We start from the raw sequence: 21,338 nt of genomic DNA on the forward strand, positions 1-21,338 counted from the left end.
CAGAACACACACAGCTCTCCATACCACTGTCTGATGTACTGGATCACTAAGATCAAAGTAAACTGAAGACCTTCAGATCCCTGGCACTGGACTCCTCTTACACTACTCTCATACACAATACCCTCACAGGCCACAATCCACAAAACATGAATTACTGCTTTGACTAGCCATTCTCCTCACATCCTTAGCTCCAAGATCTTCGAAGATTCTGTGAAGCACAGATCTGTTCTTATTTACAGCAAAAACAAGTGACTGAATGTAAAACAACATGTTTAATAAATCTGCAGAGCCTAAAGTACCAATATAATTCCGAGCAGAAAGATAGACATGCACTTCTTAATTAAGTGGGTGATGTTCTAGTTAAAACAAAAAGACAACCCTGGGCCATAGCTAAGATTAAGCACGCACTCTTGCAAAAGAAGCTCCACTATTATCAATGTAAAGGCTTTAAATCACAAAAAATAAACCATCTAATAGTCTGTATTCAATAGTAAGTAGAAAGTCAGGACACAGACTGATTTGGATTAACACATTTTCAGTTATAACAAGTAATTTTACAGAGGATTAGTATCTTGATGGTCTGATCAATACTAGGCACTGCTGCTATTACAGATGAAGAGAAAATTACCCCTCCAGTAATAAAGTGTGTATGTCTTGGTTCTCCTTCATTTGCCAAGTCCATTACTGTAATGGTTCCAGCATTAGCAGCTGAGGCAATTTAAACAGCAGGAATGTGATGAATTTAAAAGCAAGAAACATTTGCCACTCATTCTTTCTTGTATTTTATTCTGCATATGCAAGGCTTCTACCTGACCATTTCCAATATACAAATCATGTGTTATGTGACTATCAACAGTATTTCTTAATTATTGTCTCATTTATAATGGGAAGGGCCAATAATGTGATTACCACAAAAATTGCTACTGGCATATTGGCTGCTGATTCTGCTAAAACCTGCACACCATTTACCTAAGCAGAAATATGACATGACAAGAAGCTTATTTAACTGTATCTAAGATGTTCCATTAACTTTAATTTTCCTAAATACAACTTCTAAAAGAACCTATTTAATCTGTCAATTAGAATTTTTTTTTTTTGTTTGGGTCTCTTTAAGAGGTAGAACGATAAAATGAAACAAGAAATCAACATAATATTTGAATAAACTATTATAAGAGAACGTTAAAGTTTATATACTTAATTGTATGGTATGGGTGACATTTTCCAGCATTAATCCTAAAATCATTCCCTTCATCACGCTCTGATAATACTTGCCTAATTTTCCCTGAGCATAATATGTTGAAGCAACCTACTTTTTCTTGTAAATATATATATTATTTTTCAGGTAGCAAAAATTAGAATGATGCAGAAAATAAGACTTTCCTTGATATTTCAGCCAAAAGACTGTATATTCCCTTTTCGTCCCTGTAAATAAAATACATACAAAGCTTTGTGTTATTTAAAGCTTTATATTTCCTTGCCACTTTGTCTAACACGTCTCACAAATGTGAAACTGCACATGAATAACTTTGTAAAAGCCCTTGTGAATATTCAGATATGTGCATATTGATGCATTTATTATTTGTACAGCAATAACTTTATTGGATTGGGGTCCCAGCTGTGTTGGGAGCTGTACAAACATAACAGTAATGTCTGTGAAATACATTCTCTGTAGTCAGTTCTGGTTCCACTGTGAATTAGCATAAACAGTTACATAAGGTAATTGTGAACTGGGCTTAGTGGCCTATTCCAAGGACCCATCAAGGTAATACTTTTACTTTGACAGAAAATGATACTCCAGACTAATTGAGTGTCTTCTCTTTCAAATGGCAACGACTCAGGGTCTTAATATGCAAAGAGTGGCAAAAGGAAGCACATATAGGAAGTCAGCACAGTTTGCCCTCTGTCACAATGAAACTTACTTTAAAAAAACCACTTTGGCCAAGTAAGTCTTGAGAACAGTCTTACATTAAAGATTAACTTTTTTAACTCGCCTGTGAATATCAATCAAGGTAATAAAACATCCTAAAAGCAAAACAGCTTTCTTCCCAAGTCTAAAGGAGAAAATAGTCTTTAATATAGTACTTAAATTACTAAATGGGAGGTTTATGTTTGGTCTTAGTTTTGTGGTACCTTTTCTACACCCAGTAAAAAAGTGACCAACTCTGACTAACAGTGTATAGAAAAAAAGAATAAAAATAATTATAAACTGTGTTAATTAAAGCTGAATCTAAGTTAAAACAAACAACCATGAACAAAGCCCAATGGACTATTTCATAAAAATGCCTTTCCAGCTAATGAGAAACACCTACTCTAACAGGTCTGGTTTTATACACAGAAGTAATATTTGCTGTGGGGAAGACCAGAGAAGTGGATGGCATGCAACAGCTCTAAAGATGTCTTTAGAAACTTCAGGGTAATTGTGTTTCGCTCTCTACTTAAGACTCAGAGAAATATTATACAGGATATTTGCATCCCCAACACAGTGTTTAGGACAGATGAGTAATTAACTCCTGGTTACGATTTCCAAGTTTTTTCAGACCCTCTTCCCAAGAATGAATTTACATCCTCCTCCCTTTGGGCTTGGATCACCAAATACTAGCATAAACAATTTCATTTCTGCCACACATTTAATCTTAACCCAACTGAGTGATCTGCAAAGTTGTATTTTGGAAGGAAATTGTTGTATGACAGCACTGCACTCTAAAGGACTTCTACCACATGTACTTGGAACAGAAATGTTCTCCTATAACAACATAAACCAAAACTTGCTATACACATGAAAATTTGAGAGACAGAACAGCTTATCATATATATGAAACATACTGCATAACTAGTAAAAGCCAGTCACTGGGATTCTGATAGACAGCATTTAACTGTACACAATTATAGCAAAACAAGAACTTTTATTTGAGATTTAATTCTAGAAAACAAGAGACATTGGCAGGAGATCCATAATTCAAACCAGCTTCTCTATCCAACCACTTCCCTCTCATCAGTAGGCCTCATAAATCTTACTCTCCAGAAGAGGTTGGGTTAACCTCACTAATATTTGGTTTGCTACAAAATATTTTAATCAGTACCTAAATGGAAGTCTTGGCAGAACTATTACAATAAAATCCCATGAAAAAAAGCATACATTCCTTCCTGTACACACAACCCCCCCTTCCCATTGCTGCTTTCCCCTTTGGCAGCCTTTATTCTAAGATGTTCTAGATGTTCATCTTGTTTCACTTCCAATATATTCAAAGCTCCTCTCAAGTAGTACCCAACTTACAACGTCCCCCTAAGGCATCCTATAAGTATTGGCACCTCTAAATTCTCTGTAAGAATCTTGTTAATTTTCATCCTTCTCTTGTTTATGCACCTGTAACATCTACACATGTCTATGGCAGGACTCTTTCACTCTAGTGCAGTTTTTATTATACATTGTTCCTGACACCTCTTTCAGGTGCCTTGTCCTCATACAACCTTTGCCAGTGTAGTTCACAGCACCATCCTCTTACTCCTTCCACATATCCTTGAATCTTTATCCTTATCATATCAGGGGCAATTAGTCTCCTAATGCAAACCATTCCCAAATACATTTGAGACCTACTAAAAAGAAAGAGGCCCTCAGATGGGCAGCACAAATGTACAGGTTAAAATAAGTATGGGGTGAGGTTTTTTCTGCAACATATTTACATTCGATTGGATGGGACATCTGCATATGTTTTGACATCTATGGAAAGGGCAGAATACAAATGTAAGCCTGAAGTTGCTGTCCTTGAGCAACTTGGCAGAAAGACTAATTACAAAATGATCAGGTAGTCCTTAAAGAGTTGTTAGGAATCTTACTACTGCAAACAGGCTCTAAAGTTTTAAATTAAAATAGTTGCAAAGTTAGATCAGACCTGTTCCCTGCCCCTAAAATGAAATAACATTTAATGCTGAATAGTAAACTAATAGCAATACCAAAGCCAGCACAGTCCCTGTTCAGGTGTATGCAATTACCATTTTTGAAAGCTCTTTCTAAATTTATAATGGAATTAACCTTCCTTTCATTAACATCACTAATACCAGCATCGTGCTTTCAGTCACTTACTGTTTCTCAATACTACTGTTTTGTAAACAAAATCAGGAAAGATACAACAACCATCAAGAGTTGTAAATATTGTACAATGTGGTAAAACAAGCCCTTCAAAGGCACGTGAAACAGCAAAACATTCAGCACTGCTGTTTGCTTTCACAAATAGTGTAATACCATCTTCAATGTAAGAAAGTAACAGCATCGCATCTAAATATATGAACGAGAAAACAAACATTATAAAGCTCGGGTGGTAGACGAGACTTAAAAATGTTTATTTAGGTCAAGCTTGGCGTAGAGTACTTTCAAATTTAAAAGTAAAAGCGCGGTTACATAGTGCATCACCCCACTGCGAACGTTTTGACAAAACCAAACTTGTGCACTTTTTTTCTTTTTCACAAACCACAGAACCCTCCTTAAAATTCAAATACCTTGCCCAGATGGCACGAGCCTTTACCACTAGCTACCGCTGAAGCTGTCCTAGGTGCCCCCTCTTTCAAGGCAGAGGGCGATCCAGGATGCCCAGGTCGGGCAGCGCCGCCCTGCCCGGGCAGCCCCCGCCGCCGGCCGCGCTCCCCCCGGGCGGCCCCGGGGCGGTGCCGAGCGCACGGGGCCGCGCCCCGGGCTGTGTGACCCCGCACGGAGCTCGGGGCCGCTTCCTGCTCACAGCAAACTTCACGGCGGCCTCGCAGTGCCCCCGCTCGGGGCTCAGGCGCTGGAGCTGGCGGAGCCCCGGCGGGCTGTGCCCCGAGCAGCCCCTCCGGCGGCGGGCACGGGGCTGGCCGCGGGCACGCTCGGCGGGGCTGCGGGGAGCGGGAAGCAAACGGAAGGTACCTTCAGCTCTTTCTCCCGCTCCCCTGCTCTCCTCTTCATGGTGCCGCCCCAGCCGCCCGCCCGGGGCGGAGCAGCGTCCCGGGCACCGCAGGTCCCGGCGGGAGCCTCGCTGGGCTCCGCGGGCACTGCCCGGCCCCGCCCCGGACTCCAAGTCCCGGCAGCAGCAGCGCGGCCCGGAAGGGGAAGGGGCCGCGTGGCGACAGCGGGAGTTGCCAGCGGAGCGCGGAGAGGAGCCGAGGGGCTGGCGGGGGCCGTGAGTACGGGGGGAGCTTCTCCTCCTCCGGGCACGGCGGGGGGAGCACGGCGGCGCTGGCGCTGCCCGGGGCTGCGGGGCCGTGTCCTGGAGCCTCCCAGCCCAGGAGCTGCGGAGCGGGGCCGGCGGCGCTTCCAGACCCGCGCGGCTCCTCGCTCGCAGCTCGGTGCCCGTAGGGGAAGGCAGGGGAGCCTCAGTGCTGGATTGAAAGTGGCCCCTACAGGCCCCTGTTTTGTACCTGCAAAGGCTGCCGGGCTGGAGCGGGAGTTGTGCTCCTGTGCCCGAGGAAATCCAGGGCAGCGGGGGCGTTCCTGCGTGGGGGAAGCGCTGCCTTCCCTGGGACCCTGCCCCTCCCAGCCCTGTCAGTCACTGCCAGAATCAAATTTTGGAAGGCACTTGTACGTTGAAGGCGAGACACGGTTGTTTTGATATCTCCTTGTTCCAGTAGGACTTACAGGTCTGAGAGATGTTTCTTCCCCCAGACGACAGCAGGATGTTGTGATCCTGTTTCCTAATACCTTCCATATCTTCTCTCCTTTTTTTTTTTTTCCCTCTCCACCACCCAAAAGTCACTTTCAAACAGATAATGTTTGAAAGATGATATGTGTGTATACTCCTACCAAGTAATAAATGAGATTATTTTAGATGACAAGACAAAAAGAGTGCAAATATTTATCTTTTAAGGACTCAGTAGAGTGAGAATATAGGCTGGAAATACTTTGCGATACACTAAGATAGGTGAGAAGTCTCTCTATCCACCTTTTTTTTATCTTTCCTCTACCAGAAAAGTGGAGTAGGATTTTTGTAAGAAAAGCATGTCTGAGACCTGTGAAATTCAAAAACCATATTGAAACAATTAAGCCATCATTTTTAATATTTCACTAGAAATCCCTTCACTAGAAGTCCCTTCTATCCCCACTGGCTGAGAACTCTTGAAAATTTAGGTAATCCCTCCTTAGTTTTGCTGCTTTTGAATGATTTTGGGACAACAGTATGCTTCTGTGAGACAATTTGAACCTAAAGTATGAGCTTTGATACTTAATTTTCAATATCCATCTCATTACTGTCTAACCTTGCATAACACTGCAAAGTTGTGTGCAGTTTTTTTGTGGTAAATTGTCAGATACAGGTAGTGTAGAACACGTTTGTAACTGACATTTGTAACTTACACAGTGTATAAGAAAGTTACGATTTCTTTGACTTCAGTAATTGTATCTAAGCTTCTTATTTATACCTAATTTGAAGTTCTTGTAGATTAATCCCAGAGATACAGACAATTTTCCTCTCTTTGTAGGTGAAGTTGTTTTATTTTTGAGGAACAAGACATGCTGAAGTAACTGTAGGGTAACCTTTCTTGGAAATAAAAGCTGTTTTAAGTGTTTGAGGTTGATCATGGCATGTGATCTGTCCAGAAGCAAATATAAATTTATACCTCTCTTGCTTTGCTATGCTTTCTTTCAGGAAATGCTGGACTCTTAAGTACCATCACTTTTGTGGCAGTGTTGCTGTACAGTTTTGTCATGTGTAATCACTGTGGAAATGCTTTCAAAAGTAATACTGAATTCTGTGGCCAAATCTCATGCTTTCGGGAATAATGCTGGAACTGGACTGCAGGGAAAAGTAATTTTGTTTAAGTGTTTGTGATTGACACTGAGATAATATTCAAAGAGGAACTGTAGCATATGTAGCACATGCTTTGCTGTTTCAAGTGTCCTCTCTCAAAGAAGGAGCATAAATGGTAGTTGTTAGTGATTATTGAGGACATAGGTATTCTTATGTTACTAATCAGGCAAATACAGTGCCAGGCCAAATTCTAAATCTGTAATTATCTTTTGCCTCCCTAAAACCGGGAGACAGGTTTGTACTATTTCTATCTAAAAGCACTTCTTTTGATAAAAACAAATAATGTTTTGGGTTTTTTTTTCTTTTCCTGTGGCCTAGGACAGAAAAGAAAGCTGAATACTTAATTTATGTCACTTTGTAATGGAAACTAAACAATTAATTCTTCCTTTTACTTTTGAAAATTTTTCCTTTCTAAGTTTTCAGGATTTATAGCAGCTTTATTTTGTCACTTTAAGCCGTACCATATTGCCAGTAAAAACTGGCTTGCTGTGCAGCTCTGCTATGTTAGTTTGTTTACAACTTAAGTGTTTCTGTGGTTTTGCTGCAGCCAGTAATGGATTACTACCGACAAGAGTTTATTTGTTTATTTGAGGGACAAGCATGTGTTGTTTTGTCTCTGTTTTTAGATGAATAGATTTCTTTCATACTGAATATAACAGGTAGATATTTATAGCAAAGTTTCTTTACCAAGTAGCAAGTAGTGAAAACAGTAATGTTTGCCTGTGCTTGTTACTGTGCTAGAGTTTGTGAAGCTTCATTTTGATAGATTACAAACATTGTGGAGTCGTGCTGATAAAATATTTGTTTAGCTCTTGTGATGTCTCTGAAACTTACCAGAAAAACCCCTATAATTTTTGATTTGTGAAAGCAGAGGCAACCACATTCTAGAAAGACATATGATGGTAACATCTCCTTGCTACCATCATGAACCAAATTTGGATGATCATTGGGAGGTAAAGGTTTCTACTTCTCTTTCATCTCAGTTGCAGTAGTGATACTGATACAGTGACATGTAATAGTGACCCCAGTAATGAACCTGGACCTGAGTGAAGTCAATGACTGCAGACAGAGCTAATTTAACAAATGACAAAAGAATTTTGAGAATAATACATAAAGAGCTGAGGGCACTGACCAGCTGGATTCCAGTTGGTATTTGCCACTGGTACCACTGCTTGCAGTGGCTGCATGCCATGGACATCAGCATCAGAGTGTTCTCTGTTTCTGTGACTGAGAGCATTGAAACTGCAGCCTTATTGCTAATCTAAAAGTGTAGATCAGTTCTTTTCAATGGTCATGACAAGGAAATGTTTGTTCCACATGAAAGAAAAATGTGTTTCTGTTTTTATAAATAGTGAAAGCTGGAAATAATACTTTATTATAGATATTAGTGATGAAAAAACCAAAGGAAGACTGACTTCTTGGAAACTAAACTTTCACTAATTCTTTTTGTTCTTTTTGGACAAAACCATAAGGAGACTTGTTTGTGATGGAAGATTTTCCTGGTAGAAGAAAGGCATAGCTTTAGCAGCAGTTTTGATTATGGTAAAATTAACAGATACTTCATGGAAAGTCTGTGAATTATACTTTGTCACTTCTGTTCTCTGATGCAAGTCTTTAGTAGCATCACTGTTAATTTCCCAATGCTTTCCTAGGTGTTTTTGGATTCACTAAGGAGTTATATCACCTGAAAAGTGTAAAAATAGGGAGTGAGGAAGATTGTCCAAAAGACTTCATGTCTCTCCTTTTCCTGCTATTTCAGCATTACTTGACTCTGTGACCAACATGTAATTTTCTGCACCAGAAAACAAGAAAGAAACAGCGGTTGTTAACAAGTATGTTCATATATTACACCGAAACAAATGTAGTACTTTCTCACATTAATACTTTCCTAACCTCACTTTGTCATGTAGCTAAGCTTTCTGTTGCCTCAAGAAAGAAATATGTTCAGATTTATGAGAATCATTCATAGGAAAGTCTCTATCTTACAAACTAATTTCTCTTATGACAATGATTGAAAGAAGACTAAGAGAATGCCAGGCAACACTGAAATGACTTCATAACCCCCAGCGCCTCTGTTTCAAAGAGTCCTATTCAAAATGTGGAAGATGGCATTACTCATCTACCAGCTGATGCCTCAAGCTTTGACCTGTCTTAAAATGAACAAACAATTAAAAAAAACCAAACAAAAAAACCCCACAGGTCCCCTTCCCACATCCACTTGAAAATATGGGCTTAGCCCAAAGATTGCTGAAGACAGCAGAACTAGAACTTTAAAAAGCTAATTCTACATCCATTAAATACAATTGAAACTATTGCATAACCAAAATAGCCAGATTTTGTGAGCAGATTAAAATTGGCATAAAATTAAACTTGAAAGTTCAGATTGTCTTCTGAGCAATCCAATTGAGATAGGAGCATTTACGGTAATGTACAAGTCTGTCATTTCAGTGGATCTACCATAACTTTTTCTTTCATTTTGTATGAGGTACTGTAGTTCATTCTAGTCTCACAGTTTAAATAACAGATGGAGAAGAATTTCATTTGAATTTTGTTATCCATAGATAAGCCATGCCTGTTTCAGCTGATGAAACTGTGGGGGACCTGCCTGTGAGAGATACGGGTCTAACTCCATCTGGAATTGAAGGATTACAAGGTTTGTACCAGCTGCTATTTATTACAGTTACAGACTTTGATCAGTGGCTTCTTTAGTTCCTTTCTAAAAATGTTTCTGATGTTGCCACTCACAAAATTAAGTTCAAATACCATTCAAAATCTGGGTTAAATTCTGAAAGATGCTGTGACCCATTCTATGTTCAAGTTGCTTGTTATAAGAGGGGACTTGCTGTGAGATGCTAAAAACTGGAAATGTCATTGAGCTATAACATTCATCCTTCCAGAAGAAAAAAAGGACTTTTTTGCTGAATAGAGGACAAGGCCAGATCCATTTAACAAAATAGGAACCAAAAGTATTATGCAATTCTGATATGTTACTCAGCTGCTATTAGAATGGAACAACTGTGCTTAATCTTGTGTCTGAGTAAATCTGCAGAACTATGAGTTAATCTTTTCAAACTTCAAGACAGTATGTTAACTCTGAAACAGATTAGAAAACATCTCTTTGGTAATGTTTATTTTTAAGGAACCTGGTTTAAAGAGCCTGGTTACTTGCTAAACTGTTAACTTTATGTTGTCTAATAGGTAAACAGTTTGCCATATCATTTTAATTGCTTTTTTTAATCTGTAAGAGGAAGTGATTGACATGACAATAAATCTGAAAAAATTAATCAACAGACTCATATAAGTGAAAAATATTACTTGAAAAGTTTCTTCTTTTTTCAGTATTTCAAAATGATTTAGGCTTTGAACTACATGTTGTCGAATATATTGAAGGTAATTTAAAGTTGTCTTGGTTTGGGTAGAATCATCAGCCACACAGTGTAAAAGCTCTACAAGCCGTACAACAAATCATTCGAGAAGAACTGGAGGACAGGTTTCTTCATATACATGATGACCACATCTTACTCAAGCAGCATACAAATAAGCAAGAGGAGAAAATTAAAAGGTATGAAGTTTCATATTTTTATTTTAGCTTACAGTAACATTTCTTGCCTTTTAAAGCCCTATCAACAAATTAAAAATCATGCTGATTTTTCTCAGAGCACTTTTTAAAGCAGTAGCAAAAATCACTCGTAATTCATTTTTTTATTGATTTCTGGTTATCTCTGTGTATGTAAGATTTTCTTTTTTTTTGCTGTGGTGGATTTTTTTGTGGGTATTAGATCTCCATGTACAGAGGTACAGCACTGGCTATCACTTTGGAGTTGTACCTTGGGTTCAGAGCTGTGCTGTCAGAGTACAATGGGTGTTCTGGGAACTGAAGAAGAGGCTACAGAAGCCTAATGATTCGTCCAGAACTACATTCTACAATCAAAATGATCTATACGGAGAGATTCTGCCCCTTATTTTGTGCTTCTTCGGCCTTCAGGAAGTAGACTGGCATCTTTAGTCTCGGGCTGTGCCAGGGGACGTTTAGGTTGGACATTAGGAGGAATTTCTTCACAGAAGGGGTGATGAGCTGTTGGAATGGGCTGCCCAGGGAGACAGTAGAGTCACCGTCCCTGGAGGTGTTTAAGGAAAGATTGGGCATGGCACTCAGTGCCATTGTCTGCTTGACGTGGTGGAGATCGGTCTCAGGTTGGACTCTGTGATCTCAGAGGTCTTTTCTAACCTAGTTGATCCTGTGATTGCCTAGTTAGCTCTAAAATACCTTTATAATCAGCTCTCCTTTATTCAGTGTAACAGATAACTTCAGTGAAGCAGGCCCAAGTAGCATGCAGGGCAGAGTACCTTGTGTGCCCAAAGGTACCCAAGCAACTTCAGGCTTATTACTAAACTTAGTGCTGTGCTGGCAAACCAATCTGGGCTCAGCCAAACTGTTCATGGTATTCCTATATTGCAGGAGGGCTAATTAATCCAAAAGCACCAGCACTCTGTGCTCACATTGTACTGTACTTAATAAATTCTTGCTACACCCAAGCAAGGTCTGGTCAGAAGTGAACAGATCCATAAAAGCAGCTGAAAATATTGCCTCTGTAGGTGGGACCATTTTGTACTTTATTATAGAGTCCGAAAAATTCTTTCCTTTTACCTCAGTGCATCAGGAACAAATTGACCAGCATGACATAACTTCCATCTTTTCTGTCAGGCTGTTGTCAAATACAAGATGGTGGAACAAATGAATTGTTTGCTTATTCCAAATGGCATTTCCTGTGTTTCTGTTAGATGACTTACCAAATGCACTCGTCATCCACTTAGGTAACATTACACAGAATGTCCACATTGGAATACCTGAATTAATACTTTATGGCACAGAAAATAAAAAATACAGTGTTTGTCTAGATTGCCAAACAAAGATCTTAACTCCTCAAGCTAAATTTCTTTTCCAGCGTTCCTCATGCCAAAGCCCTTGTAACTAGAAGTTACTAGAAGTTTGGAATGAATTTGCAATAGAAGAACATTGAAAAAAACCCAACAAATAAACAAAAAACCTGCTCGCAGGCAAGTAACATTCTGTGACATCCTAAAGTCATTACGGATTTTTTTGGTTTCACTTTTGTTTCTTTAAGTAGAAGCTTCTGTCCAGAAGTATACAAAAAATAAAACAAGCCTCCTTTAAACAAATGAGGTGTGTCCTTATTTTCAGTTTTCTTTCTGGACCTTCAAAAATAGATTCCCTGTAAACTAGATACAGGTCTTGAAGATGTGCGACCAATTTTGTAAAGTCTTGAACTTGTCTCTTTCATCAAAGCCACCTTTTCTTTCTTTATATGCCAAGTTTTTTCTCTTCACCGCTGGGTATGTTTTCTGTTCATGTATATTACATCACCCCCATGTGCCCTCTCTGCCTTTTGTTCCAGCTTACCAATGTTTATCAAAACTAAGGGAAATCAAAGGTACAACTCTTGAGATGCCAAGAGCAAAATTTGTATTCTTTTAAGGACAGATGAAAACCATTCCTTCTGTATCTAATTATATTCTTCAGCTAACCGTTCCTTGTCTGAAGCACACTGGTAATATTTACCAAGTATAAAATTGAGTATGGTAATGAGAACTATTAAGTCTCTTTTTCCAAAGTACCTGCTTAAATATTTCAACCTCTGTATTTTAGCCACTTTAGAAATGAGACATAAATTTAAATCCTAAATTAGTAGAAATTATGTATCATTGGAATGTTGTATATTATTAGCATTCTTTGAATAGTTGAATGTTTTGTGAAATTGTATCTTTTATAGTTTGCCCCACCACATCCCAAATCTGTAACTTTGCTTAACAGCATGCGGAGGTTCCTATATAAGGTCATGCGTTAAAAATTACATTTAAGCAGCATATGGAGTAAATATGTGTCCTCCCTTTACTAACCTTAAATGATAAGCCTTAGGAAACTGTTATTTGTCAGTGCTATAAAGCAGATTGCTGCACAGTGGTTTCAATTATCTTCAAAGAGTTCTTCACAGGCAGTAATAGTTATATCAAAACCTGAAATTTATTATTCAGGTTCTATGCTGAAGTCTTCACAGTGATTATGTTCCTTTCAACAGAATGCTTTTTATGCTGACTTTTCACATTCTTTTTCATCTTTTTTTTATTATTTTCCCCGGAATGACCACCAAGTTAACACAGCTTGTTAATGGTAAAAAAAAGTCTGAACAGGTTGGTGGCGACCTCAAGTGGCCGGGTCAGGCCTGGAGCTGGAAGAGAGAATTCGGCATTTGCAGGAGTTCATGGGCTTGAGAGACAAAACGAGAGCCTCTGCAGCAAACTGCTTTCAACTGACCAGCAGCTCCAGATTCAAGGCCATAGGCCTTGTCCACACAGCTGTGTTCCATCTTTTGTTAACACTGGTCTCAGAAAAGTGAGTGAGGCTGCTGGCAGGCTGGAGCACGCAGAGGAAGGGGTAATTCACATTTATTAAAAACAGGGGTTTATATCGGTACCCCTAATAATTGCTGTACTATAGCACCTCCATACTCCTTTTCTGTTCATCAGTGGGCAATAATATTACCTGTAGACAAAAAGACTGTTCTTTCCTTTTTTTTTCTTGTATTTATTTATAACAGTCATGATAACTTGTTTGCCTTTGAAGTCCTTGTTATGAGAATCCACAGTAGTAGGGGTTAAACAAAAGTGCAGATTTATCAAGCAAGTTTTCTAATACTTAAAATCATGGGACTTCCTTAGTATAACTTCTCTACATGTTAAAGGGTTATAAAAGTAGTATATGAAAAAGTTTAGTGTTGTCATGTAATAACAAAGTTTCACATCTGTAGTTTGTTTGCACATGTTTTTCCTTTTTTAATTTCAAGGTTTGTTCTAGTCTCCTGATACATGTGTGCACAACACTGCAGATCTGAAAAATCTGTCACACGTGTGGACTTTGAAAAGCAAATCCTACAGTGCAGCCATTTATAATGAGGCTTTTTACTGTTGAGACTTACTGCTTAAGGCAGTCTTTCTCTCAGTCCTTTACTTATGGTAGCTACATTTGGAAATGTCACTTTAAAATCTTCCTATTTTCATAGGAACATTTCTAGAAGTACTTGTAGTCAGTTAACTTATATGCTGGACTAATAATGTCTTAAAAAAAACAAACAACAAAAGACTTATGGCCCTGATTCAAACCTGAGTCAGCAGAATTGTCTCCTTAACTTCCACAAGTTATGGATCAGGCTGGTGGCCAGTTACTGTGGTTTTTTCCTCCATCTCACCCTCACATTGGTCTTTATTTTCTTTGCATTGATTATTTAGGCACATGGAAATAAAAACAGATCTCATGTTTTCAGACAGACAATAAAAAGTGATTGTCTCTACCAATTTGCTTCTTTAATTTATATGTAGTACAAGTTTTGAGAGTTTTTAACGCACCCACATTTTTACACTTCAGATCATTAATTAGGCAATTTTATTCCCAAAATCAATTTGTTTGTTTTTTTGTTTTAACAATGCAAAAATAGGGTAGAACTATAATAAATTGATTCAGGCCCAGTGATAGCAAAGAGAAGAGGGCAACTGGATTCAAAGAATAAAGATCAAATGTTGATATGGCGCAAAGGTATTGTGAAAAATGGAAATCTCCATGGTGGAAACATGAGAAGAGCTATGTCATAATGTTTATATGTAGCTGTGGAAATTAATTCTTCTGTTAAGGAATATGTGCTTTATTCATTTCTTCTGTTTAGTGAAACTAACTCATAAAATATTTTACCAAACAGCCATGTATCCATGTATCCATTCTAAGCAGGGAGATTGGTATGATAAGAAGTTATGATTTTTTCATAAATAAACAAAAAGCTCATAATTACCATTTTAGAGAATTCATTTCCAGCTCCTACAGATTCAACTGAAGTTCAAGTCATCAAATTTTAATCATCTTATTCGTTCTTCAATGTGATTCTTACGAAAATTTAGATATACGTTCATAGCAAGCAGTTTAATGTTCACTAATACTCATTAATAATTTGAAGTCTACAAATAGTAGAAAAATATTGGGCCTGTAAGGGCAGATTAGCAAATTTTTGAAGGAATAGCTATGCAGTGAAGCAAAGTCAGACAAACATGCCTGCAGAATGTGTTCACAATAAAGCCTCTATTAGTTTAACCTCTTTTCTTTCTCCTCTTCCTTCACTTTTGCAAAAATGCATGCAAAACTATATAACTTTGCATGTATTTTCCCCCTTTTGAGTGTTTCAGTTTCAGACTATTACCTTTAGTTGCATTAAGGGTCTGATACTTCATGATCCACCTTCCTTACAAAAGTTCTACTTGGATGAGAAGTCTGTGGTCAGTTCTTTAACTGCCTTTCAAGGGAGGGACCCCGTTATTATGTGTGAGCATTCTTTTGTGCATCAGTTGTGCTACATAAATAATACATCATAATGTTTGCTATTAAATTATTCACAAAGTCATAAGTCTCCCCTATTCAGAATTTCCTTTATATAGTTTAAATAGGTTAAAGAAGTTGTTATCATAAATAATTTCTCAGTCTGCGCCTACAGTGGATTCAGAAAATATTTAAAAGATTTTTTCATTATTTGAAAATAATCTGTTTTGAATAGTATCCATGTTTCATTTTCTATAGATAAACACTGTTCTTTAAGTATAGCAGGCAGAAACTGAAGATAACATCTAAATTCATTGTCAACTATCATATTTCTCTAAGATTTTTTAAGAAGTTTTAAAGATGCACTTCAAATTCATCTAAAAATTCCTTTAAAAGTAGTGCAGATCCTTATTTATATTTATGAAAGTACATGTATACAATCCATAATATTTGACCTAAGTTACTATCTGTGAGTTCATGTTTGAAGTTCTGGAATTATTTCCTTTACAGTCCATTTCTTGTTTGAAACCTGATAAAAGATACATTAGTATTTAAGAGTTACTGTGTTTGACTGAAGAAACTAGGAAATAAATTGACAAGTGTCCACCAGTACATATGTAGAATAGTGTGTGTATTTTTCCACTAGAATACTTTATGGAAGACTGTTAATCCCCATGTTTTCCAAGGTATGTATTTTTTTATGCTGAGTGAACCAGAGCCAGAACTTTAAGGATCTTCTCCAGGTTTAACTGTAACCATAGGTAATACATACATATTCTATTTAGGAGACTTTCATTAGCTTACTTTCTTGTACCTACTGTCTAGAACAGTCTGCACTAATTGTTTTATTGCAAAAATAGATTTATAGGTTCTAATTTTTAATCTTCTTTGCATCAGCAGAGAAGAAACTGTCAATACTGGAATACTGGAGGAAAAACTGGAAATTTGGGTGACCAATAAGGTCATCTTAGTTCATCATTATATCTTTTGACTTTGAATTTTGGTACAATTGGCAGCTTTTTCTTTTGTTTTGTAAGAATACAGTTGGCTGTCATCTAGTTATGTAACTACCCAAAGACAGTCTGTTGACATTCTTTAGCAACTGTGTGGTGCCGAAAGGGCATAATAACTGTGCTCCCACAAGTCTTTTTGCTGTAGCACCATTTGATATCGGCCTGATGTTAACAAAATTAGGTTACTTTCAACCTTGAGGAAAACATTCTTTATTGTGCTACATGGTTGAGAGGGTTCTTGTGATTGAAGTACCCGTAGTTTCCAAGTAGCAAAGCAACCACAGTAAATCCTTGATCCGTCAGCGATAAGGAAGGGAGATACTTGTTATCTTGAGTCCTCTACCCACAAGAAATCCAGTAATACTTCAAAGCTGCCTTTGCAGCTTCAGTGTAGTTTCTGTCTAACAGCACATGAGCTACATAACAGAGCTGAGTTCGTATGCACGGTACTCCTTGAAATGATCATTGGAACATGGCTGCAGTGGTTTTTTCCATCTTTAATTAGAGATCATTTGGGAAATTCTTTCAGGAATATCTAATTCTGCCTTAAGGGAGAAACTTGGCCTGTGGATTATTAGACTTAACACATTAAGTACAAAAGTTATTTGTATTCATCTTGACTGTTCATAATGTAAAGATGTCCAAAACCATAACCTTTTGGTTTGATGTCTGTTAGACACAGTGCTCAAGGTAAAACATTAATTCTAAATAAAATCATTTAGTAAGCAGGTAGCTTCAAATAACTTAATAGCTGATGGTACTTTCCAAAAACATTTTTAAAGCCATCCCAGAATGCATTTGTGAAACAGGTATTTGGTATTTGCACGTTTGCCTTCCTATAAGAAATGAGACAAAGGAAAGGGCATAACATATAATCCTATTCGTTCTTAAGCATTGTAAAATAAGATGAGTACTGCACATTAATGTTTTATTCTTTACTTCTCTGCTTGGGAGTCTGTGTATCTTGTCCATTGGTACATCTGTGGTTGCGAATGATTAGCTGAGAAGCTTTTTTTTATTTTGCCAGACAGAGGGCAAGTGATCCTGAGAAGTTAGGAGGTGATATGTGTTTAACTTGCTTGTTTTTCTTGTTCTGAATGCAGATAGGGAAAGTTTGTGAGCCACTAATCCAGTTGATACAATAGTCGTGACTCTTAAGAGTAGTCTCAGTATTGTATCCATGTCCTGCTCATATGGAAGCAAAGACAAGATGCAAGGGATGTGGTTTAATTAGACCTCAGTTTTATTAGCTTAGCCGTCTGGGATTTACTGGCATAAATTTGTACAGTGCAGGTCAAGATCCTTTCTTTAATCATTTCCTTCTGGTGTAGGTTGCTGTCAGTGCCCCATTCCCACACAGCTGGTCCCCAGCCTTGTTACTGGGACCCCACTCTCTATGCTTTTAATCCAAATGATAAGAGGTCTGGAAAAAAGATTGTCTCTTTGGTGTACTTCAGACATTAACCCCAAACATCACTCTTAGCTTTTTTAAGAGTCACTTTCTCCTAACTTCATTCTCCATTTCAAACTTTTAAATCTAGCTTGAAGATGAGGTTTAAAGTGGAAGGATAGAGTCATGTTCCTTATTTTTGCAGTTGTGATAGAAGGCATGCTAGAGCTAGATCAGTAGGCCCATTAATTCATGTTACTGTCTGCAAAGGGATATTGGTTCCTTTTCTTTTTCTGACTTGTGTTTCAGCTCTACCTCCAAGTCTTTAGGTTCTGTGGCAGAATTTTTTTTACTTTTTGGGCAATAAAGAAAATATTGATTGAGCTATCTCAGTACAGCTTTAGTCTTACACGTTAGTTTGAGGGAAATATTATTTGTTTAAGTGAAAAGTAGCATTGAATTTATATTAAATCTGAATATAACCCCTATTTTTAAGTTATATCAGAAGACCTGGGCAGATGTTCTGGGAGCAGAATGTAACACCTACCTGGGAAGCAGAAGGCTGCGTAGATCATCAATTTCTATTCTATTCTACTGTTTTGTGGCTTAATTCATAGAAAAATTAACCTCCCCAACAGAATCTTCCCCAATTAACTTTACCTTGCCCACAAAATCTGAAGAGATCTCATACTTCAACAGCAGGCTCCTTGTCATGTACCTAGCTGCAGTGGACATTTCTTAGACATATTTTATTTAAATAAATAAATAAAGTACTGCAGAAGTACTGTAGAGAAATAATATGATGAGAGCTGAGATGGTGATTGATGTAATACACTAATAAGTAATTACTTGCACATGCTTTCTGTAGCTAGAAACTTCATGAGATACTCTTACAATTGAAATGATCCAAATAAAAAGTAATTTTTCGCTTCTGAATTTGAATAATTTGTGCCATAATATCAGTATTGCAAACCTATTTAAATCAAATGCTGTTTCATTCACTGTTGAAAAAATAGTTAATGTTGACTGTCAGGAGCCATGGAGTTTACATCTGTACATCATAAATTTCACTATCATCTGCTCCTTCTTCTACTTAAAAAGAAAAAAAAAACAACCCTGCTTAAAAAAGAAGGGGGGAAAAAGAAAAAAAAAAAAAAGCCTTTGAAGGCATCAGAGCCTTTTGTTTGATGTGTGGAACAAGATTAATAAAAACGTGCCACTACATTAGCTTTTAAATAGCTAGCATGAGACAGTTGCTGCTGTCTATGCTCACCACAACTTTAATTTATGTAGATAACATGTTTTAGACACATGATGGTTTTAACATTGAGTTAGGCCTGTTTTTTGGTGAAGATCTCAAATTTGTAAGTTTGTTTATCTTCTAAGTAAGGACAATTAACTGGGCAATGCCAAAACAGGATAGCATTTGATATTTTAAAGAATAAAAGGAAAATATTTCATGTACTCAGCTGGTTTACAGATGTGTAAGCTTTGTAGTCCATTGTCTTGCTCCAGCGTGGCATTGTGACAATTCGTCCAATATGACTAAAAGAGATAAATATTGGAAGAGAAATTACCTTTTCAAATGTTAAAGATTTATTCTGATTTTATAATAATTTATATTAATACAGATCAGAATCAGTTTCTCTTCACATACTTGAAGAAACTGAAAATAATGGAGTTTAGTTGCACTGTTTGAAGTAAGGGAAAACATCTAAATAAATATTTCTTTAAATTTTTAATGATTTTTAAGCATCCTTTCTATTAAACAGTGCATTCTCAGATCTTAGAATTGTAATCTTAGCATTGTAACAATATTTACGGAAATACTAAGTTATTTTCATGTAGTTAAGACAAACCTGCAGCTTGTTTGAGTACCAGCCTTAAGGTGTTACAGTATGAATTGCTGAGTCACTTTTTCTTAGCAATATTTGGTAGGTTTAAACTCCTGAAGGAAACTCCATAAAATGGTATGCTACTGCATCAAATACTTCAGAAGGTGGAAAAGTGAATGGAAAACAAATAATCTGTTTAGGTATAGGGGTGTTTTCCTGTCATGTACAGTTTTATACAATAGTCAAAGATGTCGATGTATAGATTGAAGTTGCTGTGTCATCATTTTCATTTACATAAATTCTGTAATGTACATTATAAAATAAATTAATTTGGGTCTTACACACTAAATCTTCTCTCCAAATGTTCTGTAGAAAGCTGATTTGCAAAATATTTCAAGTTTTCAAAACAAAAATAATGTAATTCATTTTGTATTTTTAAGCTCATGATGCATTTCTTTTTAATTTTGAAGGCTAAACATTCAGGACAATTTGGAATTGATCAAGGTCCACTAACAGCTGGTTGAGAAAAGCAGTGCTCTTTCAGCAATGGGAGGAAAATTTCTCTAGCTTCAAGAGATAATTGCAACTTGATCAGTACATTCCCGTGCTCTCATCACGTAAGCCTGCTTAAATGGAAAAAAAAATATACCCAGTCCTTGATTTCTAGTCAATACTAAGGACATAAAAATGTACCACATACTACGTTTCTCTCAAGCTACTCCAAACAGAGTAAGGATTTTTCATCTTAAATTTTTTTTTTTTTTTTCAGAAGGGTATAACAGGTCTTTAATGATTTTATCTGCAAAGTCATCTGAAGCAGATTGTGAGGAATGAACTGAGTTATCTGGCTATTGAAAGACACTCATGATTTAAACAGGGGATTTTGCCTTAAATATGCTGACCCCCCCCCCTCACTTTATCAGTCTTTGATGAAGTAGAGCAGGTTTGGCTCTTTGTCTTGCATTAGGATATAACTTGTGTTCATATGTTCATGGAAATTATTTTAGAGGGCTACTGTAAGTAATAACTTTCCTTATAAAAAGAGCATTTTTATGAAAATATCCCAGAACATGCAATTGCATGGTAGATTCTGTATAGGTTTTAGTTATTCAGCTCTTGTCTCCTTTTTCCTATATGTCTTTGGAGAACTGCATGTCCAGACAGAGGTGATTTGGTAATAGCTTGGAAATTGGAGAGTTCCTGTAAGTAGGAGTACTAACTGCAATAGAACTTTATAAAGTTTCCTAGCCTTATGAGGTGGAAGCACTTAATATTCTTGTGAACTCTTACTACTGCCTACTGCTTATTATTTTAGCATGCTAAATAACACTTGTGACATTAGATTTTTGTTCCGTTCCTTTTTTTCCCTGTGTTGTTCTGTTTCTACATTTTGCTTTGTTTTGCCTCCCTCCCCTTCTTTGGTGTAATACCTATATCCTCCCTGCCAAAGCAGCTCTCCTGTTAATAGCTCAAATCTAATTTTTCGTAGGGTGAGCTATGTAGAGTGTAAATTCCAGGGGAGACAGGTTTCACATGGCTTTTTCTGTTCTTAAATAGAAAGCGATAAGTGAACTGTTCCATTTTAAATCATGTGCCACTTTTTGGTAATTTACAACAAACGTCAAGTGCTTGTGCCTCTTTCCTGGCAGCAGCTGAATGGAAACACATGCACAGGATTTAAACTGGTATTTGAAGACATTGTTTCTAATATTCACAGTGAAAGGTGCATTTTGAATAACGATGAGTGAGTGTTCTGTCTCTTTTTTGTTGTAAGAGAATGCCTGCAATGGTTTTCTGATTTCCAATCATTTGAATGTTTGAAACATGTCTACTAAATGTGAATAACTGTAAAATCCAAAATTTCTAGTTTAGATGGCATATAACATTCTTATCAACACAGCAGGTTTTAGTTCTTTTTGTGTTTATCTTGATTTTTTTGTTGTCTATTGA

General features: G+C 37.3%; 2 protein-coding genes across 5 annotated transcripts in view; one reads left to right on the plus strand and one right to left on the minus strand.

Moving 5' to 3' along the window:
* FTO (FTO, alpha-ketoglutarate dependent dioxygenase) overlaps nucleotides 1–5,597 on the minus strand; it is a 169,569-nt gene extending 163,972 nt beyond the window's left edge. For 2 of the 4 annotated variants that reach the window (XM_027646848.1, XM_027646849.1), the window contains exon 1: nucleotides 4,898–5,008. In XM_027646848.1, the coding sequence (XP_027502649.1) occupies nucleotides 4,898–4,936 (39 nt within the window). In that variant the 5' untranslated portion in view covers nucleotides 4,937–5,008. Of the gene's footprint in view, nucleotides 1–4,494; nucleotides 4,574–4,897; nucleotides 5,009–5,388 lie in introns of those variants that run through there. The other 2 variants (XM_027646851.1, XM_027646852.1) reach the window with 2 other exon arrangements.
* Nucleotides 5,495–21,338, plus strand: part of RPGRIP1L (RPGRIP1 like) — a 47,384-nt gene continuing 31,540 nt past the window's right edge. The window contains 8 exon segments of the mRNA XM_027646942.1: nucleotides 5,495–6,770; nucleotides 8,533–8,605; nucleotides 9,335–9,426; nucleotides 10,193–10,208; nucleotides 10,210–10,334; nucleotides 12,931–12,987; nucleotides 12,990–13,049; nucleotides 13,052–13,227. Coding sequence (XP_027502743.1) covers nucleotides 9,342–9,426; nucleotides 10,193–10,208; nucleotides 10,210–10,334; nucleotides 12,931–12,987; nucleotides 12,990–13,049; nucleotides 13,052–13,227 — 519 coding nt within the window. The 5' untranslated portion in view covers nucleotides 5,495–6,770; nucleotides 8,533–8,605; nucleotides 9,335–9,341.

Source organism: Corapipo altera, unplaced genomic scaffold, assembly GCF_003945725.1.
Source record: "Corapipo altera isolate COAL_440 unplaced genomic scaffold, ASM394572v1 62, whole genome shotgun sequence".
Lineage (NCBI taxonomy): Eukaryota > Metazoa > Chordata > Aves > Passeriformes > Pipridae > Corapipo > Corapipo altera.